This window comes from Meriones unguiculatus, chromosome 6 (genome assembly GCF_030254825.1).
Source record: "Meriones unguiculatus strain TT.TT164.6M chromosome 6, Bangor_MerUng_6.1, whole genome shotgun sequence".
NCBI lineage: Eukaryota > Metazoa > Chordata > Mammalia > Rodentia > Muridae > Meriones > Meriones unguiculatus.
Window position 1 is genome coordinate 118,569,967 of NC_083354.1, and position 26,338 is coordinate 118,596,304.

Consider the following 26,338-nt stretch of genomic DNA (forward strand, 5'->3'; position numbering starts at 1 on the left):
CCCTTTCTCCACAACCTCCAGCATGTGTTGTCACTTGAGTTTTTCATCTTGGCCAAGATGTACACTGTCTTAACTAACCAGTTAGCTATCATTATAAATGACACAAATCAACACATACCTCCTCATGTGATGTGCTGCTAGTAAAAGCCACATCATTAAAGTCGCAGCTCTGGATCACAGACCCTAAATCAAATCATGATAAATTATCAAAGAAAAGACAAACTAAGGTCTTACCCAGAAAACAAATGTTCCCTCCATTCTACTTTCTTAGGACTACTAAAGACAAAGTAGGGCTGAGAAATCACACCATACTACAGAGGTACTAAAGAGGCAGGAAAACTAAATGCATGTCTCCTGTGGAGGCTGAAGCACGGAGGAAATCTGACATGACCATTGCTGTGAATAACTAGTGAACCTTGAATTTTAAAAATTAACCTATTTACAGTGCATATGTGCGGACATACAGAAGCAACAGTAAACAGGAATGGTCAGAGAACAACTAGCAGAAGTTGGCTTTTTTCCTTCTACCATGTGGGTCCCAGGAATTGAATGCAGGCTTGGTGGCAAGTGCCTTTACCTGCTAAGCCAACTTGATAGCCCATGAAAACTATCTATGATCTGTACATAAAAGTCTTATATGAATGACAAATTTCCTTGTTTGCTGCTTATTGTTCAAGAGAAAAAAAACCAAACAAACCCTAGAAATGCATGTGCACTGAGGGAGGGTATGAGGAAAGTAGAACAAAGTGGCATGCTAACGACTGCTGACTATGGGTAGAGCACAAGGGGTATGTCTGCTATGACTGCAAGGTTGTAAAGTTTGAGATTCATTTTTTTCTAAATACCAGTTTTTTAAAGGGAGTCTGAAACATCTCCCTGCACGGCAGAGCAGAGTCAAGTTTCCAAAGTCCCTTCATGCTGGCACCGGGCTAAGTGTGAACATTGGCCTAAAAACAGGTCAGGCTCTCATGCACCCCACCTCTATCTGTTTCTACATCAAGTCACAGTCCCTGGATCTTACAAAGGGGATTTAAGTTCAATCAGTGCAGAGAAAAAAAGTATCAATTGGAATGGGACCCTAACGCCATGAGTACCAGGAACCTAAAATCATTTAAAATAGAAAGTAATACTTAAAACAATTGAAAAAATAACCGGCTTTTTAATATTAGCAGCAAATGTCACTCTTTCTTCAATCTTTAAAACGAACTAATTTGACCCAGAGGGGATAAGAACCCCACAAAAAGATCAACCCAGATCCAGATCCAGAGTGAAGCACCAAATAGAGAGCATGCATGGTGTGGACCTAGGCCCCTACACACATGTAGTCAGTAGGCAGCTTAGTCTTCATGTGAGCCCCCCAGCAGGAGGAGCAGGGGCTGTCTCTGATATGGACCCTGTTGTCTACTCTGGATCATTTCCCTATAGCTCCCTTGCCTGGCCTCAGTGGATGAGGATGTACTCAGGCCTAATGTGACTTGATGTGCTGGAGAGGGTTGATATGTGGAAAGGGGGGGGCTCCCCTTTCCTGAAAAGGGGAAAGAGAGAAGAGAGTGGGAGGAGAGGAGGGAGCTGTGTTTGGGATGTAAAGTAAAGAAATAAAACAAACAAACAAACAAAAAAAACTAAAAACTAATTTTCAAAAAAAAAGTTTTCTTGCTCACTTTATACTCTTTTATTCACTCATTCTGGAAATATTTAATAGCTTTAAACTAGGTAAGATTCACAAATATGGGGGGGGCAGCAAATTGACTCCTTTCACTGAAATTGCCTTTGAAATATACTGACTACATGGGAAGTATACTACATTTATTTTGGCTGTGATTAAAAAAAAATGAATGGTGAAAAATACGGAGAGTAAAACAAAAATATCATTTTGAATGATGTCACATGCACAACTTCACAAAAGAATGAACATTCAGCTTTATTTTCACATCATTTCTATATACATTATATATATACATATATCATAAATATACACTTGTAATTTAAAAGGCCATACAAAACCCAAGTACTACAAAGGTGGAAGGAGACATACTGCAGTAGATTCATGATACTTTGTTGTTTAAATACTTTTAAAATCAATTTTCAAGAAGACAACAAATCAAAAACCATTACATTTTCAGAGGGCTCCATGTTTACAGAAACTCATCATTCAAGTACATTTCATTGAAATAATAAGCCACATGACTGGCTGCAAAGCCCACTAAAATGAGCCATGATACTGAGCAAGACCACAGTGTTCTTAGCTTGTTATTCCTCAGCCTAGAATCAGCTTCTAACACAAAGTACAGAGCACAACCATGATTTTATCTTTACATCATAAAACACCATACTGACAACTCATCCTTTATATTTACTTAGATCCTTGTTTAAAATAAATACTAAGCAATTCAGTAAATAAATATTACAAATAACAATGATTTGATTTATAAAACAACACATCTCTTTCAATGTGCTTGGCAACTGGACATCACACCTGAAGGAGTAGTTTCAACATCCAATGAACAAAAATGGACAAACCTCCTACAGGATTCAGGAATAAATTCAGTTCTAGCTCTCACTACAGATATCTAACACAACAGACATAAGCAACTTAAAATAATGTTCACCACAGTGTTATCATGCTTAAAATAAGTCACTGAAGTACAAAAGCATTCCACAACTTACCCGAAGTTGTGAATGGAATGAAGGACAGATACATAAAGGCATCTCTCATCTAAATTAAGTACTACACCCTAACACATGGACTCTCTTACTATCATACTGGTGTAATGGGCACAGACATAAGAAGCAAAATTTAGAAAAGTCTGCTTAAGCTAAACTGCTGATAGGAAAAAAAAAGTCTTAACCTTAAAACTATGTTTATCATATACTACTAAAGATTGCAAATGCAACATGATCATTTTTTGAGTCAAGCAAGTGATGAGTTACTTATTAAATTTGACACAACTGATTGAAAAGACAAGATTAACAATAGAAGTTTAAATAAATAAGCTCTAAGAAAGATGCTTATTAACATGTTTTAAAAACACTATATACAACCTACAAAAATTTAAAAGACAGTACCATAGGTGCAAGCTTGTCACTACAGACACATTAACTCTTCTGCTAATTAGTCTTCTGCTCTCTATGAAAGCGTTCCAGCAGAGCACTCCTAATGTTCCCCGGTATCCTTTGGTGCTTATCAATCAAAGCTTGAACAGCATTCTTGGTCTGTTTAGGAAACAAAACAAAAGCCACTATTGGTTCAGCATCAGGACAGATCATCTATAGGATTTTCATGTTCTACTTGCAGAAGAACTTCTGTCCCACGCCCATGTCTTGCAGAACACCACGTCTGCCTTCTTCTAACAATTTAGTATTTCAGGCTTCGGAGCCTTGTCAAGAGCTTAGTAGAGGGAATAGACCTAGTTTTTCACGGTAAAAATCTTCTGTTCAACAACATTGATGTATTTTACAGGACTGAACTATAAGCATACCTATTTTTGTTTTGTTTCACCTTGTTTTGATTAAGATAGAATCTCACTCTATAGACCAGGCTGGCCACAAATTCACAGAGATCTGCTTCCCTCTGCTCTATCCTGAGAGCTGGGACTAATGGCACATTAATGGTGCATCACCATGCCCTGCAAGCTTACACATTTTCCATCATAATTCAAAATGTTTTAAATGAATCTCACTTATATAGTATATAAAGGTTGGTATAAAAGTTATAATCAGAACACACACACACAAGGGATGTAATTCAGTGGTAGAGCCACTTGCCTAACACAAGCCAGGCCCTGAACTTGATACTCAGTATCACAAAACAGAAACAACAAAAATCTATATGCCTCCTATCTTCTAAATTATTCAATAACATAATGTTGAAGGTTCTTTTTCATAGTTTTGGACTCTTTCAAAGCTTAATTCCAAGATGAGTAGTCTTTCTCATTCTCACAATTCTTCATCTCTCTGCAAGGTTACTGATCACACCAATGTTTTAAAAATCCTCACAACCTTCTGCTATTCAAATGTTTTCTTACCTCTTTACCTTGTAAACTTCAAGGCTTCCACAGTCATTATACAGCACCTAAGTTCTAAGTCTTTAGCATCAATTGTGGCTTTTTTCCTTAACTCTAGTTTTTCTTATTATCAAAAACTCAGATACAGAAATGTTTTAGATTTTTCCGCAGGTGCCTATAAATCTATCCCTGGCTTCTAAACAATAAATGTCTGTAGCATACCCCATCCAAACTCTTTCATGTCAGTAAAAATGTCTCTGGGCCTTGCCAAATGTCTCCCATGGGGCAAAATCACTGTTTGAGAATTTTTGGCACATGATACACAAAACAATGAAATTTCAAATAATTTAAAACAAAAATCTGTCCTAAGACTAAGAAAGGAAGCACAAATTACCTTTTCAGCTAATTCTTCTGCTGTTATGTTTGGGTCATATGGAATGGGATCACCTAAGTAGGTCCGCAACTTTACAGGAAAACCTCCATACATTGGAGCAAATGGGTAGCGGAATTTTTCATAAAGCCACTTAAACAATCCTGTTTTAAAGTAAGCAAAATCATTTTACTGGCCACATATGCTATGCATATAACTGTAAACGTTCTAATTAATTACACAAAACTTGCAGGAAGGTGACAAAAATATTAGCAATTAGTGTGTATGTGTGTGTGTGCATGCGCGTGCGCAAGCCTGTACACATTTCTTAGAATTATGAAGCTCAGGGCTGAATCCATTGCCTCTTCCACCAAGCTACATGAACAGCACTTCTGTAAGGCGAGCTTTTCATCAGTTGTAACAAATGCAACACACAGGTACTCCTAAGAATCGACCCTAGAGACTGCTGAAAGAACATACAAAAATTTTCTGTACTTTGTACTCAGTTTTTTTTTTTTTGCCCATAAATCCAAAAAGAAAAAGAAAAACTAAATCAACTCATTAAAAGACCACGTAACATTGTAAAAATCTAAGACTATTAAAAGACTAACCAGTTACCGTTACTGCACAACAAAGGCTGAGAAGTTCCAGCAAAAGCCGGAAGCTGAAGTGTTCCAGGATGCAGAGCCTGTGCTTTACATATACAACAGACAAAGACAAGGAGTGCAGACACACTTTAGGCAGACACCACGCACTGGCCGGCTAGAGATGCCGAGGTTTCAAACCCACCAGGATGAGTTTAAAGGTATTAAATGTAAGTGAATTGAAAGGGTTAAAAAAATAAAAACAGCATCAATGGAATCCAAAAAGGTAAGTTTCATGAAATATATAGTTATGTACTAAAAACACTGATTACAAATAAAAACACAAAATTTACTGTCACACTCAAAGTAGCACTCACAAAAATTAAAGCTAGCCAGTTGTGGTGATGTACGCCTATAATTCCAGCACTGGTGGGAAGGTAGACAGAAGTAGGTGGATGTCTGTGAGGTCAAGGCCAACCTAATCTACATAACAAGTTCCAGACCAGCCAATGCTTTGACAGTGAGACTGCCTCGAAAATGAATGAGTGAATGAATGAATTAATTAATGAATTGAATAAATAAAGTTAAAATAAAAAACAGTAGACACTTGGAGATACTGAACTTTAAAGTTAAGTAAAATTTAAAAGCAGCTAACAGAATTTTGAAAATAACTTATAATCATATTAAAACCCAGAATTCTATAATTCCTGATTTATCATTATAAAAAAGGATTAACAGAAAATTAAATATAATTTCCAAAGTTAAATATTAAATGAGTTAAAACAATAGCAATTAATGGCTTGCTATGATAGGGTTTCTATGTGGACAGGAACAGCAACAGTTACATAAAATACTGAATCTAATATATAAACCACAGGTGGAAAATAAGCTGAGCAGTCCAAAATAATACACATTTGAAGGGGAAAAAAAACACAACCTGATTTTTATTCCTACAACTATATTAAAAGTGAACTTTTGACTAGTAAACTAAAGTCAGATAAAGCACTTATCAATGTAAATATATTAAGCTAATAGGATAAACCAAAGCAAATAACATCTCCATCTTCTTTGATGCTAATCTTAGTATACTATGTAGATCATCCAATTTTAAAGCTGTTTTCTTCAGTTGATAGTATATAAATGTGCTCTAAATCTTATCAACACAGTTTAACACAATATATTAGAGGAATCAATTGGAAGTTTTAAAAAGCCTATTCAAATAAATTATAATATGTATATAATACTCTTAACAGAAACATAGTATCTTCCAGGAACTCAGGATGGTGGAGCATAAAAATCACAAGTTTGAGGCCAGGCTGCCTACATGGCAATAAAAAGTATCAATGCTCAACCCCTGCAAAATAATAACTGCCATTACTTAGAATCAATTATCACTGGAGTTTATTTAGAACAGTACCTAAATATTCATTTCTGAAATTAATAATTCAAAAGTCACCAGGCATAGTAGTGCATGCCTCTAACCCCAGCACTCAAGAGGCAGAGGCAGGTAGATCTCTGCCTAGACTACACACTGAATTCTAGAAGAGCTATAACTACACAGTGAGACCCTGTCTCAAAAAAGAAAAAAATCAAAAGGTTTCCTAATAGAGTTCAAAACCTATTTTATATATTATACTATAATTAAAAACCATATGAATAAGAACTTACTTGTTCCTCCAAGTGATCTAAATCCTTCTCGAATATTTTGTGTAAACATAGGAATAATGGGCTAAAGAAAAGAATTTGAATTAAAAAGTAAATAAATAAATACACTTAAGGTCTCCATTGAGTTACCAAGGCAAAATTTTTGAGGGCACATTTGAAATCCTAAAAATAGATCTTAACACAAAAGGCATACCTAAGGTGGCGTAATTGATCAGACTAAAGTTGACTTCACCATGTATGAAAATATAAATTGGAAAGGCTATCCTCTAGTTGCAGCACTCAATATTTCATCTACCAATTTTCCTTGCAGATAAACCCTAGAAACTATTACAGAAGATTTTAATACTCACTAATTTCATTATATAAAACAAATGTGGTAAATTAGTTTTACTGGTTCCTAAATAATATGCTCACTGAAGAAGTTAAAAGATGAAGACACTTTACTGGGTGTGGTGGTTAGGAGAAAGGCCCCTCTAGGCTCATATATGTGAAGTCTCAGTCCCAGGCTGGCAGAACTGCTAGAGACGGATGGGAGGTACGGCCTTTTTGGAGGATGTATGTTACTGAGGACAGATTTTGAGGTTTTAAAAGCCCACACCAGACACAGCTAGCTCTCTCTGCCTCCAGCTGATGGATCAAATGTGAACTCTCAGTTCCTTGTTCAGCACCATGCCTACCTGCCTGTTGCCATGCTCCCTGCCTTGATGGTCATGGACTGTGACCTGAGGATTTGTGAGCCCAAAATTTAAGGCTTTCTTTTATAAGCTATCTTCATCATGGCATCTGGTCACAGAAACAGAAAAGTAACTAAAACAAAGGGAAAGTTTATATAAATTTAAATGATAGGTTTCAGCAAGATGTTCTCATAGAATTAATAATGCAACATTTTTATGAGCCCATTCAGTATCAATTAAAAAATATGTATAAGAACTGTAAAAAGTTTATAAATTAAAGACTTTTATATAACAAGTTTATAGGACGTTCCATGAATATCCATGGTTAATTGTGATATTTAATAATAGACATGTTAGGTAAATGTTCTATAATATTGAAACATAATAAAGTAGATATGGGAAGGTTATGCTATTGTAAATGAAATATCAAAATTAAATATTTTCACATATAAACAAATATAATGAACTAAATGTTTTAACTACATAAAACTATATGTACATGTTTGTACAAATTTCACATTTACAGAACTATATGCCTTTAAAAGCAGGGTTTTAAATAAAGATAATATCTTTTTCACTCAGTTTTAGAGACTAGAAAACACAAGGATTAAACTTCATAAAAACTTATCCTCACATTGAACTAGCTGATCACTTGCTGTTTCTCTCCTCTTACCAGAGGAAAGACATCTAATATATTTTAGGGACACCTAATACATGTTTCGTTCACTGCTGTATCCCTCGCACTTAGAAAAGTACCTAAAACAGATGAGATAAAAGGAGGTTATGAATGAACTAAAGAAATGAGTAAATAACAGAAAGACAATGCTTCTAATGAACTATGTTCTGTAAATACAGAAGTCAGAATCAGGCAACAGTAACCTCAACACTAGAAAAAGCAGACAAAGTTGTCAAGAATGTAAATTTGATGAGGTTAATTCATGAAACTACTTTATAAGGATGATAACGGGCACTGAATTCTTCGGTTAAAAAAAAAAAACCCTACTATCTATGAGATTACAAGTGTTGTAAAACAAAGTGGATAAAAATCTTAATGTTTTAAAAGTTACATTCCCAGAACTGAGAACTACAAATTCACAGAATAAACAGAAAGCTATTCAGCTCAGATACATTGACTGTTTTTCTCCCTTTACTGGAATTGCTGATCATGTCTACAGATGAGCATGATTCCAAAAGCCTGTATTACAATGTGCACTTCATGATGATGATTCAGGTTCAACTCAGCTTAACTGATTTAGCTTAAACAGCTACACTTCTAGTTTGATCTATTAAGGGATAGTTATCATTTAAAAACCATGCAAATATTTTGCTGAGAAGTTTTCCTCGCATCTTTTGAAGATTCCTTTAATCTCTGATGTCTGCACTCACTGTGAAATAAAGTCAGGGAAGGCACCAGCACCACTGCCTGAACTGCACACTGCTCTGTGGCTGCCTTGCTGAGACCAGATCTCTTCTATCCTTCCATCTCTCTCTGCCTGAGTCTAATCTGTAACATTAGAGCAGCAGCGCTCAACCTTCCTACTGCTGAGACCCTTTAATATAGCTCATTATGTTGTGGTTACGCCAACCATAAAATTATTTTCCTTGCTATTCTATAAGTGTAATGATGTTACTGTTATGAATCATAATATAAATATCTGTATTTTCCGATGGTCATAGGCAACCCGCAAGTTGAATAGCCCTGCACTACAATATTACACATGTCACTTACCCAGAGACAAACCTCAAAAGTGCTACAAGCTCTTTATCAGACTTAAAATATTATTGGCAATTTCACAGATTTACATGTTTTATTTATTTTAAATTTATAGAAGGATATTTCTCAAATTTTTGCAATTTTATAAAAAGTTACCAAGAAATTAAAAAATCTTAAAAGTTTTGTCATTTCTCTTTCAGGTCTCTTAAGCAATATCCTACTATAAACATAAGGATGAAGAATTAGAATTAGATTAGAATTCCATGATAAACTTGTGAGATTCAAACTGATTTTATCTTTATCTGAAATATATATTTAAAAAACAAATCTTTCAAAATATAAACTTAAAGAAAATGAGTCAATATTTTAATTTAGAATTAGTTATTCTTGATTTAAAATGTTGCATTGATTATTCTTAATCTTGCACAGCTGCATGCAGCCTTTTGTATACCATAGTACTAACAGTCTATGGTTCTGACTTCCACATCTGTGCTTATAAAATTCTTTAGAAAATGAGTAAATGTGTTATTAGTCAGTATTCTTTATTACTAACACAACAAACACATACATGAAAAGCTTTTTCTGGGTTAAATAATCTGTGTTTAAAGACAAAAAATTCAACTACTTAAATACAACTACTTAAACCCTTCTCAAAGTAGATCATTGCATTAAGGATTTAAATATAAAACCTTTGTACTCAACTTATAATCTACTATAGGACTGTACTGTTTAAACACATGCTATTTAAAAAGTTAGAAAGTAGATTAATTTAAACTGGAAGCCCATATTAAAGCACTATAGCAATGACTTCCAGGAATCACATAAAAGAAGAGGCATAGGTACAGGAAAGAAAAGAACTACTCAGCACTTTGGAGTATTCTGTTTTGCTATAAACTTTGTAATTCAAATATAAAAATACCCATTCTTCTTTAAATATTACTCTTTGGTTAGAATGAGTCATCCACAATCTTTCTTTCTTAATTAACAGTCTATACATTTACATAGTCACACTAAAGATACAGACTTGTCTCTAATGACAGCAACCTGAAATGTTAAAAGTTACTGCAGTTGACTCAACCTCTCCGGTTAGAGAAAAGAGCAAAAGTCCAAAAGGGACTTTGCAAGATCACCTGCTGAACGGAAGTGTTCCCTAGGATAAAGTGCCATATGTAGAGCAAGACACCAAGAAACACTTTCTAACGGAAAAATACCCCACAAAGAAAATATATCAAAGTACATGCTTACCACTTGGTCTAGGAAGCACAATAATTACAGTGAACTCCAAAGTATGTTTAATTTTATTGATGAATTCATTTGAAAAGTGCTTTAAAAGTGTCTGTTACACCTCTATCCATTTCTTATCATTATACTATAAAATAGGAAATCACATTTGATGAAAAATGACATTATTCACATAGTACATGTATTGTTATAAAATCTGATTACACATAAAAGAACTATTGAACCAAATTCTTCCATGAAACACACCAACTCATTCATGTCGTTACCAAGAGTTTAGAACATCAAGAATGAGCAGACTATATCCTAAAAAATTGTAGCTGAAAGAATGGCAGGACTGTGTACACAAGTACAAAAATAATAAATAAAAAAGTGGAATTTACAACTGAAAAATAAAACCTTGTTGGATAATTCCCAAATATCTAAATTAGTTTTTTAAGATGGCTTCTAATGCATAAGGAATAGTTGTCTTTTTATACATGCCTACAAATTGTTGTATATAGTAACTTATGTGCTGTTATAATAAAAGAATCTGGCCTCTTATACTTTGACTCACTTTCTAAGCTTTTCTTTGAAATTCAACTAAGCTTTGCTTGAATAATGACTCTGATATGACTCACCACTTTTGCATCAATTGCAACCTGAGCAAAGCCTTTACGATTACCCCATATGATGTTGTAGGTCTCATCGCTAAGTAAGGCTTCTCGAACTCCACCTGGTGAAATGGCTAACAAGTGACCACTTCTTAGGATTTCAACACATTTTTCTCTTGGTCCATGAAGAGCACAAAATACATCAAGCAATAAACTGAACCCTGTAAAAAACATAACAAAGAAACGTCTTGATCTTGTTCAATTCTTTAAGAGCAAAACTCACCATGATCTATGCAATTTACTCTCCATGGTTAATAGCTGTTAAGGTATAAGACCAGTTTCACCTATGAAGTAAAACATATATTACTTCCTGACTGACTACCTTCTTACTAATGCTACTTTACATTTTAAACTTTTAATTAAAACAAAATTATCATGAAAAATGGGGTTTCTTCTCCCCATTTTATAGATGACAAGCCTTGGCCTTAAAAGTTAGGTAGCACAGGCAAAGTCACACAACAAAGGTTCCCACTGCAATATGTCCAGTCCTAAGTGCCCTTCACTGAATTTTAAGCCATATATATTCTTAAGTACCATTAAAACAATCAGAGATGACTTCTCATCAGCAACTAAAAACCTACTCTCCCATTAACCCTGTAACAAAGAACCACCTGAGAGAATGTAAATCCGACTATGTTCAGCCACACCAAAAACTAGCTTTGGCTATAATCAAATCTATTGAAATAAAAAGTTAGATCATGCTAATTCTACAATTAGATTTTTATAACAACAGCAAATATCACTGAGAGTTTTTAACCAACTGAGGAAGGGTACTCAATTCAGAAACAGCTAATTCCAAACCTTAATATTACACAGCGTTTTAAACTGACTATTTATGTATAAAAGACATCCTGTCAATAAAGATCTTAGAGTAGAGCTTTCTGTGATTATGTACATGTATTTTTCTGCTTGAGACCAAGAATATGGATAGTCATAGAACTGGGCAGACTAACATAGCCTCCCATGGCCTTAAAGAGCTGAAACACTGTGTCATTAAGATTGAAATAATGCTGACCGTGCCCCAAAACCTCACTGACTTACTGTGATGCACTCTCAGAGTAAGGAAGGCAGGGTCCATAAATTATAAGATAAAATACAAAATTTCTCACTGAGATTATAAATGTCTAAAGGTAAATCAGTGTCAAAATATGGTCTGAGCACAAAGGAAAGTATTTTGAAAAAGATAAAAAATATTTCTTATTTATGAAAAGAAAAAGCTAGAAACAAAGCTATGTTCCATAAGAGAACAACAGTTAAGTAAACACTTGAGCCATACGATAAAACTGTTCTTCATTGTGATGTAGATCAGTGATCTGGCAAGCATGTGGAAGATCCTAGATGCAATCTCAAGAATCTGACAAAGGTAGGAAGCACTGAAAGACGGTAATGCTTACATTGAATCTTTACGGGGGATAAAACCCACAAAATTGTTTGTAAATGTGTTTAAAAAGTCAAAATAACTAGTTATGATGAGATTAAATATCCTTCTGTTCCCAATCTTTCTAAAGGAAAGCCTTACACCTAATTTAGCATATACACAAAGTACAAACAGGTGTTCTACATATACTAAAGCACTAACCATATGTATGGAAGGCACTGGAGTAGACTGTTCCTTAACTCGCTGGTGGGGTTGAGTCTGGTTGCTGGGCCAGCTTTGCTTTTATTACTCAGAGAACATACTATCAACTCTCCTGGCTTGTGTCTAGTGATTTAGTGATGAAAGAAAATAAGATTTATTTTCAGTAATTTCATTCAATGAGTTTTTAAATAACTATTTCATCTTAAGAAATTTGACTAAACTTTTAAAAAAGACATAAAGTCATGATGAAGAGACTTTTAAAAGGCAGTCTTCAATCTCAAGAGCTTAATCATTGAGGCAGCTCATACACTGGAAGAGATGTAATTCGTACACATACACTTTAGGAGAGTGTGGACAAATATTCCTTGTATAGTTTTTCCCAATTATGATTTGCTATCAAACTTTAACAGCATTAAACAAGAAAAAAAACATTACCTTACAAAAACATACAAACTTAACAACCTTGTATACAAAACTATGTATCATTTTCTTAAATTCCACTTGAAAGTTCTAGATTTGCATTAGGGATATAGTTCAAGGTCAGAGCACTTGCTTATTGTTCCATCTCCAGCATCACAGTAAAAAACAAACTTCGAGATTTAAGATTGCTATTGGGCATACATATCTGCACCTACTTGATAGGATGAAGGAAAGAGGTTGCCTTAAGACTATAAGCTGAAAGCTAGTCTGGGCAACATAGCAAGATCCTGTCTCAGTTTTTAAAAGATCTTTTTTTTTTATATTTTATATAATTAATAAAACAGTGCTTGTATAAAAATTCACACAAAGTTGCTAGAGAGCATACAATTTCCAAAACTGTCCTGGGTTTGTGTTACATTCAGTTTTCTAAGGGCGCACTCAAATCAATGTAACAGGCAGACATGACGTGGTGTCTTGTTCTCTTTGGTAAAACTGTTCTCGTTATTTCCTCCTCACAGTAGTAACTGATACCCACGTGTGCAGGGGCTGCTCTTCCTGGGATGTCAGACATTAAGGCTGGATCTACCAGAGGCAAGGACTTCCCACGGCAGTAGCAGCCCCTGGGCTCTCACCCCCACCTCAGAATGATCCAGTGACCTGCAACCAGGAGTCTCCAGGTCCCTCTGGATCAGGAAAGAGGCAATCGCTAGGGGAATGGTAGAAACTGAGGCAATCTCTACAAGAACCCAAGTGGCCACACTGTGGTGTGATCAGGCCAAATCCAGTCATCACTAAGTAGAACCCGTTGGTTGGTTGATGATTGCTGCTGATATGAACCCCTCACCCCCTCACTTAAATAGAAAGGAAGGTTTGGGGCTCAACACTGAAGGGGGAGGGCACTGAGCGCTAATGACAATAGACATTTATTCCCTGACAAACATTTGTCATCAAACAGACATGGCCACAAAGATCTTTTTTTAAACTTAGAAAATACTGACTAAAATTCTGTTAACTAAAAAAAAAAAAAAAAAAAAAAAAAGAATAAGAAGAAAAGAAAGAGAGAGAGAGAAAGAAAGAGGGAGGACTGTTGCCTAGCATGTGTTCATCCCTAGGGTTCGATCCCCAGTACTAGTTATAAAAAAAAAAAAGAAAAGAAAAGAGGAGGAGGGGGAGGTGGAACAGGGAAGAAGAGGGAACAGCAGCAAGGGGGGAAGGAGAAGGAGGGAGGAGGAGAGAGAAAAGAGAAAAGGAATAGTTAGAGTCAGTGGTGGCAAAAAAGGAAAGGAGGGAGGTAAGGGGGAAGAGAGGAAAAGTGAGTGGGTATAAGTTGAGCCAGCAGTGATGGCCACACCTATAAATCAGGACTCTGAAAAGCTAAGTCAGGAGGAATACCCACTCAGGGTGAGTTTAGGCAACAGAGCAATACTGTCTATAAAACAAACAAAAAAATGACCTTTTTGGCTCTTTTTAAAAAGATTTATTACTTCATTCAGAATGGCAAACAGGATAGACACCAGAAGTGGTGGAAGAGAAGGAACAGGATGCCTACTATAGATGGTCCTTTGAAAAGCTCCACCCAACAGGGGATCAAAGCAGATGCTGAGACTCACAGCCAAACTTTGGACAGAGCACAGGGAGTCTTATGGAATAAGACAAAGCGGGGTGGGGATGAAGGGGACAGGAGCCCCATAAGGAGACCAACAAACCTATAAAAACCTCAGCCCAAGGGGGTCCTGCAGACACTGATGCACCAACCAAGGACTATGCATGGAGAGGACCTAGACCCCCTGCTCAGTTGTAGCCAACTGGGTGTTCAGTCTCTATGTGGGTCTCCGAGTAAAGGGAGCAGAAGCTGCCTCTGTCATGAACTCATTTGCCTGCTCTTTGACCACTTGCCCCAGTGATGTGTCCTTGCCAGGCCACAGAAGAGCATCCAGGCAGTCCTGATAAGACTTGTTAAGCTATGGGCAGACAGCAGAGGGGGAGAACTTCCCCTTTCAGTGGACAGGGACAGGGGAAAGGGACAGAGAGGAAAAGGGAGGGAGGGTGAGACTAGGAGGAGTTGAGGGAGGGGTCTTCAATCAGGGTATATAATGAATAAATTATAAAAATAAAATAAAATAAAAAAGAGGAAAAATATTACTTAAACTGGATAATTAAGTATTTTTCAAATTTGTATCCTAAAGAGGCAAAATACTTTCTAGATAATACTGAAGAGACACTACCACATAATTTGATCACTGAACACAGTTAAATTTTACCTGGGATTTTAAAGACAAAGTGGTCAGCTACTACTCGGCAAGTTCTACCTTTGTGGATGAAAATTTTAGCCATGAAGTAGTAAAAGTCTATGGGAATAGCTCCGTGATAAAAAATTATAAGTGCTGGTCCTTCCGGTATCTTTTCCATCCCATGAACTTCATAACCTGTTTGAAAGACAAGTTGCAATATATAAAATGCAGTAATTTAAAACCTGTCTTTGCCTTCCTGGTCTCTTCTCCTCCCTTCTTTTTTGACAGAGAATAATTTGGTTCTATCATTGCAGTGAGACAGAATAAACACGGCATGTGAGTGGAAAAGTGGCAGAGTGGTGCTGGGAGTCCAGGAAGGTCAGGGATCCACCAGCAAGGAAGCCTAGGAGTGGGAGTCAAAGCCAGAGCAGAGTTGTGAGGACAACACTTAAAAAGGAATGAGTACAGCCTATAGTGATGGGAGCTGGGGAAGACAAAGGCAGCCGAGGGTAGACAGAATAAGCATAGCCACGGGGCCCGAGCAAAACAAGAACAGAATCCACCTCAGCAGTGAGCTGCCCCAAGAAGTTAAGCCAAAAGTGGAGAAAAGGGTCCCTGTACGAGATGTGCCTAGGGTAGGGCTGCCTGAGCAGCTGAGGACAACCAGCCTCTCCAGGCTCATGGCTTTACACACTTGTCACACACAAATGATTCACTGCGTAGTTGTGAATGCACCTACATTTTCTTGCTGATGTAGATTTAGCGTAAGTAGCCTCCTACTATGAATAGACTTAGAAATCTTATCTGCCCAACAATGTACCTCGGGATCTACAATATGTGTGGTGATCTTACTGCTGTTAAGCTTTCACAAATATTTTTTAAATTTTCTTTAAAGTACAAAATGTCTATTGAGGACTTTCCCTTATTATATGAATTTTCAAGGGAAACAAATGTTAAGAGCCTAGCTTGTAAGAATGCCATTCCCATGTTCCGAAATAATGCTTTTTTAAAAACTGAGTAAAAGGTTTGTGTTAGAAGGCTGTTAGCCACTTGAGGATAGGGACTTCACTGACTCATTACCAACCAAACCAAGCTGAGTTACTTAAAAAACTTCAAACTGCTGTTTCTTTGTATTTCAGAGAATCACAGAATGTTTAGAAAAATTAAAATTATATATAATCTCAGGGTGAAGTTTAACTTCAAAATGAGTTTTAGCCTATACATTAGTGATGTATATTACCAAGTGTCTATTTCAAAGTCTGTTCTCTTGGAAGGATTTCTATGAGTTCAGGATCAGCCTAGGTGGTCTACATAGCAAGTTCCAGGACAACTAGGTCTACATAAAAAAATAAAAATAAATAAAAAAAAATAAAAACCAAAACTTAAAAAAAAAAAACAAATAAACAACTCTGCTCTGAAACCACTCTGAGGCTCAATGATATTCTACAGAAATCTTTGTCAAATGCTGTTTTGGGTGGGTTACATTAACAAGAAATGGTGTCTAAGGGAGGTTGCTAGATGATGGGCAGTACCCTTACATTTATTCTATTTAGACTGAAACTCCCATAAGCAGGTCTTCCTCCTGGGGAATTAAACTACTTTAAGAGTAGGCTGTTTGAGTTTTTTAAGATATGACCCCATGGCACAGCAACTAAAGTAGGCTGATCACCAACTAACGCGGGTGATTACAACAAGCTCAGAAGCTTCTTCAGAGCAAAGGAAACAGCAATATTCAAAGAAAATGTACAAAATGAGAAAACACTCACAAATGGCACATTGAACAAATCTGATATCCAGAATACATAAAATATGTAAGAGGCTCAAAGAATGAAGAACAAAGCCAAACATCTTTAAATGGTGTAAAGAATAAGAGCTCTCCTCTTTCCTTCCTTTTTCTTTTTTTAAAACATACTTTAGATTTTGGTTTGTTTGTCTGTTTGTTTTGTTTTTTGAGACAGGGTTTCTCAGGGTAGCTGTTCTGGACTCATTTAGACCAGGCTGGCCTTGAACTCACAGATCCACCTGCCTCTGCCTCCCAGTGCTGGGATCAAAGGCGTGGGCCACCATGCCCAGCTATATTTATTATTTTATGTGCATCAGTGTTTGGCCTGTGTGGTTGTTTTCACGCCATGCATATGCCTGAAGCCTGGGGAGTCAGAAGACGGCATTGGATTCTTAGACACTGGTGTTATGAATGGTTGTGAGCCACCGCCTGGGTGCCAGGAAGCAAATCTGGGTCCTTAGCAGCAGTAGCAAGTGCTGAGCCATCACTTGGCCCGTTTTCTTTTTGTGTTGAGATAGCATCCCACTTCGTATCCAGGATAGCCCTGAATTTCTGGTGATTCCCTTGCCTCAGCTTCCTAAATGTTGAAATGATAAAACAATGTCCCAGAAAGGACTAAGTATATTTCTCAAAACTAAACATACACGTGGCCAACAAATAGATGAAAAAAAAAAATGCATTTCACTAATTATCAGAAAAATGCATGTCAAAACCACATTGAACTATCACTCACCCTATTATAATGGCTATCATCAACATCAAAAGATAACAAAAAGCTGCAGGGGAATATAATTCAGTGGTAGAGTGCTTTTACCAGTATGCATGAGGTCCTAGGTTCAATCCCCAGGAGTTAGGGAGGAATAACTACAAATGCTGGTCATGATAAAGAAGAAAGTAAAGTTTTACACACAATTGGGGAAAATGTAAATTAGTTCAGCCATTATAGAAAATAAGATGGAAAACCTGGGGGGGGGAGGGGTGCACCAGAAATATTGTTACTGAAAGAGCCAGCAATTCCGCAACTGGGTACATAGCCAAAGGAGCTGTTGGTACACATAGATACAACTGAGCATTATAGTGAGTAAAACAAAGTGAACACAAAAAGACAACCACATGTTTTAAATCATTGAATGAAAACTTGTAAGTACAGAATAGAACAGTGGTCACTGGAGACTAGAAAGGGAGAACAGAAAGAAATTAAAAGAACTTTTAGAGACCGGGTGAGTGGGAGTGAAGAGGAAAAGTGAATGCATATTAATGCAAAATGGATATTAATGCAGAAACATGTCAATGACTCCCAATTTGTAGAGTTAATATGTTAGGAGCCGTTCTTTATAACAGCGGGCTCTAGTAAAGTAAGAGTTCCCTTTACATTTTCTTTCTTTCTAGGTACCTGCTTGCCCTTACACTTTCATGCCATTCATGAAGCCACATGCAACTTTCACCAGGAGCCACAGAGGTATCTGCCCATGCTTTTAGATTTTTAGAATTATTAGCCATTAACCAATCACTCAATTTCAGGTACTCTATTTTGGAAACAAAATGGACTGAGATACATATGGACCAAACTCTTGACATTTTTGTATAGTCCAAACACATGACACCTACAAATAAGAGACTGGTTGAAAATATAGTAAAAATTGGTCAAGAAAACCACTAAGTCCTTGAAAACAGACACTCAGAAACAATTTTCATGACAGCCATAAACAGAGCCACCAAACATTAAGTTTTCAGCATCATAGCCTCCCAAGTAATAAAGAAAGAGCGCATTTCCTGCAGAGAAATGTGTGGCCATATCATTTATCTAGAAAGACACACTGACTTCTTAGATGGATCAAACAACAAACAGGTAAACATCACTATACAACTTATATTTAATGTTTACTATTATGTTATATTTAACATTTACTCTTTAAAAAAATGTCAGATTGTTAGAATCAAGTTTACTCAGAACAAAAGAGTAGTGGCAAACATCTTTAATTCCATGACTTGGGAGGCAGAGGCAAGCAAATCTTTGTGAGTTTAAGGCCAGCCTGGTCTACATAGAGAGTTCCAAGACAGCCAGGGCTACTCAGAGATCCTGTCTCTAGGAAATAAAACTAAAACAAAAAGAATTTTTCTAGCCACACACAGTGGGATTTGCTATAACCCCAATAATATTCAAGAAGCCAAAGCAGGACTAAACATTCCAGACTGGCTGGACTACACAGACTACACACAGACTTCATCTAGAAAACCAAAAGCAACCGAGGCTGGAGAGACAGCCCAGCAGACTTGTTGCTGATGCATGAGACCTAGCTTCAGTTTCCACCACCCATGTCAGGTGGCTCACAACAGCTGTGACTCCAGCTCAAAAGCATCTGACTCTTCCTCTGGCCTCTGCCAGCACGACACCTACATATGCACACACATGTACAATAGATAGATAGATAGATAGATAGATAGATAGATAGATAGATAGATAGATACACAAGCAAGATTAGTTAATTAATCTTTGAAAGCCGCGACAAAAAAGCAGTTACTATGAAATAAAAAAAAAGAAAAATGTGACAAGACAAAAAGCTCTAAAGGGGAAGGAGGGAACAAAAGACAAAAATAAAATATATATGAAATGAAAGGAGAAGGACTACTTAAAGGGCAAGAAAGAAGGGCAAAAGGTAGAGATGGGGAGAGGAAAAAAGTAATGGGACAGTGAATAAGAACAAAGTATATTGACAGATACACATGAAAATGTCACAATAAAAGTTATTACTTTGTGTGGTAAGAAAACAAAGGGGTTGACAGTTTTAAGACTTTTTATAGATGTTTTAAATACCAATTTTTATATTTTGGCTTATAATAGTCAAGAGCTGTGTAATTCTTGAACAAAATTAAACTTGTTTAGGAAAAATCATTTAAAGACATATACACAATATATGTAAACAGATTAACAAGGAATTGTTCATATCCTTCCACTCTATTTTTCAGTAACTTCGCCATCAATAAACAGACACATGGTGTCATTGCTATGCTCCAAGGCAACAGAGACTGCAGCATCCCCACTTACCATGCCAAACTGCTGCATGTCCATCCCATAGAGTTGCCACCGTTTTCCTCGCACCATCCCATAAATTATGAGAGTAGGCTTCCTTTAATACATTCTTCCTCTTATAGATGTGGAGGAAAATAATAGTAAGGTAGAGAAGAAAGATAGTAAAGTAAGGAAGTATTAAAAGTATCAGTGGGGTAAAAACCCACAAGAGATGGTTGGCAAAATTCAAATAGTCTTCCAGTTGCTCCACACCCAGCCACTCTTCGAGTACATGAATCATGCAAGTCAGGTAGGGCACAGAGTCCTGTCCAGCAGTACAGGTTTGGTTGGTGTCTATCATTTTCTTTAGATGAAAATCCCAAATTCTGTCTCTTTCTTCATTGCCATATGTTTTAACTTCAATTCTAGAAGGGAGAAAATAATGCAGTTATTCTCTTCACAACAACAAAGTTAAATATGTATACATAAGTGCTATAAAGAGTCATAATTTTGGGGGAGTGGGAAGTCTCAAGACAGGGTTTCTCCATGTAGCCCTAGCCGTCCTGGAACTGGACCAGGCTGGCCTTGAATTTACAAAAATCTGGCTGCCTCAGCCTCCCTGAGTGCTGGGATTAAAGGCATGCATGAGCACTTCCTGGCTGGAGAGTCATCTGTAATACCAAAGATGAGTAGCTATTTTTTAACCCTTAACTGTGAGAATGAAAAGGTTTTTATCTACAAAATCATGAAAAGTGTTGGGTTTGGTTTTTGAAATAACTTCCAAACTGTGTTTAAGAGGGAAAACCTGATGCAGACTGAAATTGCAGCTCAAATTGGTATTCTAATTCATTATTTCTGTGGATCATGCTGAGCATTTTACTCTTTATACTAGGACCAACAGTGTACTTCACAAAGGAAAACATCAGTATCTGATTCAGCCAAGTAATCCAAAGCTTTAGGAAATTATGACATACGTATGGATTAGTTTCCTTTATAGAGAAACGGGTTTACATAAGAGCTTGTCTGCTCTTTTAATATTACAGAATTTTAATAAACTGTACTTTTCTCTTACATTCACTAAAATTTCTATTAAAACATAAATGACTGAACACAGCTACAAAAAGACTGCACGCAGGGAGGCAGAAGCAAGCGGATCTCTGTGAGTTCAAGGTCAGCTTGGTCTACAAAGCAAGTCCAGGACAGCCAGAGCTACACAGAGAAACCCTGTCTTGAAAAAAAACAAAACAAATAGAAAAATTGTATGAACTCACTCTCTAAAACACTTACCAGGAATTACAAAAATATCTTGTCTCTAGCTTCAATATAGGTACTCTGAAAACACAGTAAACAAAAGAGATATATTATTAAACAAAAATCACTAGTCCCTTATGTTTACATTTCCATGAAATAAATGGCAAGAAATAACCACAAATGTTGGACAAACAATGACAGCCCTAGGTGTATCTCAAGTAAGTTACATTCAGTACACCTTTGCACATTTTAAGACTGCTGCAGCATTCTATGAAGGCCCACCCATTAAACTGTTTTACTATAACTATAAAATATGTGCATCTATCAGGGTGGGTTGGTAGCCCTTGAGGTGTAGTTCGGTGGTAGAATGCTTGCCTACAATGTATAGGGTGCTGGGTCCTCTATCTAGCATTGCCAAGAAGAAAAAAAGATGAACTATATTTTATCCAATTAAACATTCTGAATTTTCATATTAAAATATATTTGCATCTATTTGAAGGGAGAAGTATAAATGTAGGATGCCTAAATGACCCTCACGTATTATTAATCTTCTAGTTTTGGAACAGAGCACACATTTTGAATAATAGAAGATTTGGTCTGGTTTCCTTGTAACCAATAGCATTTATTTGGGAAAGTACTGGGCCTATTCTCTTTATAGAGGACAACACAGTATATGCTAAGCTCCTCAACCTACATTTCATTATATCACTGCATGGTTGTTTTTCTCATCACTGCCATCAAATACTCGGCAAGAAAGCAGTTTACAGTAACAAGGGTTTACTTTGGCTCACGGTTCAAAGAAATACAGAAATAACAGCAGGAAGTTGTGGCACCATGAAAGACTTGGTCCTGTAGCAACAGAGAGGAATCCAGTGATCACCATGCTTTCTGCTTTTCCTCTTTTCACTCAGTACCAAGGCCCAACTACTTGAAAATTCCCTCTCAGACACAGCCAACAGGGTGCTTAACTAATGTACCAAGTATTTTGTAATCAAATCAAAATCAAAATTTGATAAAATCTAGAGTTGATAATAAAAATTAATCATTATATTAATCAATCCACAGTAGGAGTTGAATCATAATTTACCACTGCTTGATCATTTAGAATTCAATACAGCAAAATTTAGTGCCTTCAGAAACTGGCCTGGAAGTTTCTGAAGAAGGTAAATATACATTATTATATTACCCAAAAAAATCTACAAGGTATATACCCAAAAAGACTACAGATACACTATTTACACAAAACTTGTGCATTTGTGACAGAATTTTTCATAATAGCTGAAAAGTAGACAGATTCAGATGCCCATCAACTGATGAGTGGATACATGTGCATTAATATATCATATCCAAAATAAGCTAATCCAAATAGTTAGGAAAATTAGTGGTTGCCAGGACTGTGGAGAGTCAAAGAGATAAGGAAATATCCTAGAATTAGAGAATAAGGATGCCTGAACCCACTAACCTGCAGTGTAAAATGGTGCATGTTATGAATTGTATCTCAAAAGTTGTTTAAAAGTGTTTAAAGATTGCTAATAAATAAAAAATATATATAAACTTTCATACAGGTTAAAAGAAATTGCCTAGGCCCAACCAACAGTTTGAAACTTTTGACTGTTATTATTTAAGGTAACTGACTACAATAATCTACACTTCTCTATATTTTAATAGGTTTAGCATCTTATAACTTTATAGATTTCTGTACTATCTCCTCAGACAATTCTATTAACAAATAGAATTAGAGTATTCTCCTTATCTATAAAGTGTACATTCTAGGACCCAGGTATATACCTAAAACTAAGGACAGGACCAAGTTCTATAAAATCCAAACTACTTCAAAAATCAGAAAAACCTGAATGTCAAAAACTAAAAAATTCCACACTTAAATTCACAACCTCATATGATAAATCACAGTCAAAACTTCAGGTGCAATATATAACCTCCAGCTATGAACACAGTGCACATACAAAACATAAGATGAAAAGAAGACACCTTAACAAAGAAAAGGAATAATCTCTACAATAAAAGCTATAAAACAGGGATAAAAGAAATTTAAAAAACATAAAAAAAATTGAAAGCATTCTATGTTCATGGGTTGAAGAAATTAATATTGTTAAGATATGCACACTAGTCAAAAAAATGGTATTTTGATTCAAAGAAATACCAATAAAAATACCAAGACATTTCACAAAAATAGAAAAATGCATTCACAGACCTAGTACAAACCTCAATCTCATAAGGAAACACAAAAGACTTGAAATCACCAAAGCAACCCTGATCACCAGGCATAATGCTGAAGTCATTACCGTATCTGCCTTCAATGTTGTTAAAGTAATTTTTTTCTCATTTCTATATCTTTATTTCTTTTTTATAATTTTCATTTTTTATATTAATCATAGGTTATTTACTTTGTATCCCAGATGTAGCCCCCTCCCTCATTCCCTCCTAATCCCACCCTCCCTCCTTCATCTCCTCCCTGCCCCTTTCCAATTCCACTGATAGGGGAGGTTCTCCTCGCCTTCCATCTGACCCTAGCTTATCAGTTATCTTCACTAACTTTTATTTGCCTAATTTAATTGTTGTCTCAGAGGTTTATTTCCTGCTTGTTGTCTGCTAACCTAGGCCTAGTCCTGGAAGCTTCTCACTTCCCTACAATCTATTCTAGGCCTCGAATGTTTTCAGCCTCTGAGACTTACTGCTGAGTAAGTTCACCCTTTCTCTTTCTGAACTCTGGCTGACTAGTTCAACACAACTCACTCCTCTCCAAGATGACTGACTGATTCTATCTGGCTTGTCTCTCAGCCTCTGACTAAATCGTTCTGCTTGGCCTCATACTAACTTTGGTAAAATATTCTAATCTTCTGGCTCCTTCTCATTCTCTGGCTTGTTCTGTCTTTACTTGCATCTACCTCGTTCTCTCTACAACCTGTCTCTGTATTACTCTCCCAGTAAAACTGGGCCCCTCTTTCCCTCTGCATTGCTCTCTGAAGTCACCTCCCTTTCCTGTCTAGTGACAAACCTCTTTGACTGTCTGTGAGGAATTTTTTTTTTTTAATAATGTTAACGGAGGTGGGAGACTCCCCCCTAATTCTGCATGGCATGATCCCATGCTCATACATTAATCTCAAAGATAAAGAATAGTGGGTTGGCACAGCTCCTCAGTGCAGGAAAGAAGGATATAGACAGGGTGATTTAATGGGGTGACGGGAGCTAAAATGAAGAGTTAACATTTAAAGCACAGTAGGAAAACTGGTTCACAAAAGGAGTACCCAAAAACAGCTCAGAGAGGACATTCTGAATGCTCTCAACACAAAGAAATGGTATGTCTGAGGTGAAAGATATATCATTTCCTCCAACCTGATCACGAATACACACTATATACATGCACTGAAATGCTGCCCTGTGCCCCAGAAATATGTACAATTATTAGCTGCCACTTACTTTTTAAAGACTTTTAAAATACTTTTATTACCTGACCCTGTGGGGAGGGTGCATGAGTGAGCATGTGTCACGGCTGTTCATGTGGAGGTGGAGGGCAACTTTCACGAGTCAGTTCAGGTTTTGTGGTAAGCACCTGTAACCAATAAGCCTTCTCCCCAACACCCAGGTGTCATTTAACAATGAAGAAAAAAAAAAAAACAACATTGTGATTTTAAGCTTCTTTCTCCAGCTTCTGATATGCATTACTTTTCAAATACGTTGTTTGTTTGTTTTCAATATAAAAATGCTCTTCTACTCTTGGCTAAAATCTTGCACTCTTTTGATGACTACTATTCTACTGTACCATATTCCACATCTAGTCACTTCAATAATGCTGCAATACACATCCATCCTTCCAACTGTCTGTCTGTCTGTCTATCAACCTACCTACCTATCTAGAGACAGGGTCTCACTGTGTGGTCCTGACTTGCTTTGCAGACCAAGCTGCCTTGAACTCAGAGAGATCTGTCTCCATCTGCCTCCCAAGTCTGCGATTAAAGAAAGGTGTGTGCCATCATGCCCACCTACAATATACATCTAGCCTGGGGTATCTGCAACTACAATACTCTATCTTTCCTAACTCCTAAATTCAATATATATTTGACCTCAAAATAAAGCCGCTTTATGAATTCGGGAATAAACATTTCCTTTGGAAATTAAAGTATTTCCATCGACTCACAAACGTGGCCCAAATACAAAAGAGCATTCTAAATATCTGGATTTCAGCTCAGTTCCTATATAGCCCATAAAAAGTACTAATGATATTCTAGCGCTAACAGAACAAACCAAGTCTTCATTGATGGAACAACCTTCAAGCATGAGCTTGATTTGTCTTTGAGGAAGCTGTTGCCCAGTCTCAAGCAGCACCTAGTACTGAATATAGCAATGCTGTAAGTATTCTATATCCAATTTATGAATTACTATTTCTTAATAAATATTTTGTAGATTGAAAAAGCCAGCGACAGCGGCAGCGCATCATCTACAAGGTCTGGACTGACTCGAATTTACACCAATATAAAAGTCTGTAAGTGCTGTTTCCTTTGATCCTCTCCACAGCCTTATGGGTAGTTATTGCTACGAGGCCCCTTTTTATAGACGATGGGATGCTGTTTAGAGAGGCCAAGTCACTTGCCAGGTCACATGGATACTGAAAAGCATAAACCAGGATTCCAAGCCTGATCAGTCAGCACACCGACACTTCTAACCAGTACCAATGGCTCGGTCACACTTCCCTCCGGCTCCATCAGGCTCGCGGGACTGGGCCATCACCCGGCACGCGAGCAGCCTAGCTACACAAGAAAAGCTGTGGGGCAGTTCCGGCAGTGGAGAGAGATGCCGGCGCTGACAACCAGCGGGTGACAGCGGTGGCAACAACTGGGCTCCCGGAGCGGACAGCGCAGGGGCAGAGGCCCGGGAACCAGAACGCCTTTCCGCTCCCCGCCCCGCGACCCGGACACCGCGCATGCCACCGGCTGAAACAGCGCGGGGAGGTCCAGGGGGGGCCCGACGCACCTGACGCGGAAGGCGCGGGAGACCGGGCTGCCCTCGGCGACGTCGGCAGCTGGTCGGCGGCCGGGCTGCCGGGAGAGACGGACGCTCGGGTACGGCCAGCTTCCCTTAAGCACCTGTGAGGAAGGAGCCCGAGCCGTCTTGACTGTAGCACCGCCGGCCGCCCCGCCCCTTC

The 26,338-nt window shown here is 37.2% G+C and overlaps 1 protein-coding gene across 3 annotated transcripts; it reads right to left on the minus strand.

Annotated features, from left to right (window-relative positions):
• Positions 1 to 1,896: 1,896 nt before the first annotated feature.
• On the minus strand, positions 1,897 to 26,318 carry Tmem68 (transmembrane protein 68). 3 transcript variants are annotated; one of them, XM_060385929.1, is made up of 8 exons: positions 26,167 to 26,311; positions 21,214 to 21,258; positions 19,963 to 20,351; positions 15,164 to 15,328; positions 10,871 to 11,064; positions 6,627 to 6,687; positions 4,399 to 4,538; positions 1,897 to 3,213 (listed from the first exon to the last, which is right to left on the minus strand). In XM_060385929.1, the coding sequence occupies exons 3-8, from the start codon at positions 20,285 to 20,287 to the stop codon at positions 3,109 to 3,111; spliced, it is 990 nt and encodes a 329-aa protein (XP_060241912.1). In that variant the 5' UTR covers positions 20,288 to 20,351; positions 21,214 to 21,258; positions 26,167 to 26,311; the 3' UTR covers positions 1,897 to 3,108. The 3 variants fall into 3 exon arrangements, with proteins under 3 accessions (XP_060241912.1, XP_060241913.1, XP_060241914.1); XM_060385930.1 differs by lacking the exon at positions 15,164 to 15,328 and having other exon boundaries at positions 26,167 to 26,313; XM_060385931.1 differs by lacking the exons at positions 4,399 to 4,538; positions 6,627 to 6,687 and having other exon boundaries at positions 26,167 to 26,318.
• Between the last annotated feature and the right edge of the window lie 20 nt (positions 26,319 to 26,338).

Bases quoted from the DNA above. Each gene is read 5' to 3' on its own strand.
- Tmem68 (XM_060385929.1), bottom strand. From the start codon at position 20,287: ATGATAGACACCAACCAAACCTGTACTGCTGGACAGGACTCTGTGCCC. The intron at 11,065-15,163 runs GTAAAATTTAAC...TGTTTTTTACAG, and splicing joins CTTTGTCTTTAAAATCCCAG to GGTTCAGTTTATTGCTTGAT. The intron at 4,539-6,626 runs GTAAGTTCTTAT...ACTTTAAAACAG, and splicing joins TAGATCACTTGGAGGAACAA to GATTGTTTAAGTGGCTTTAT.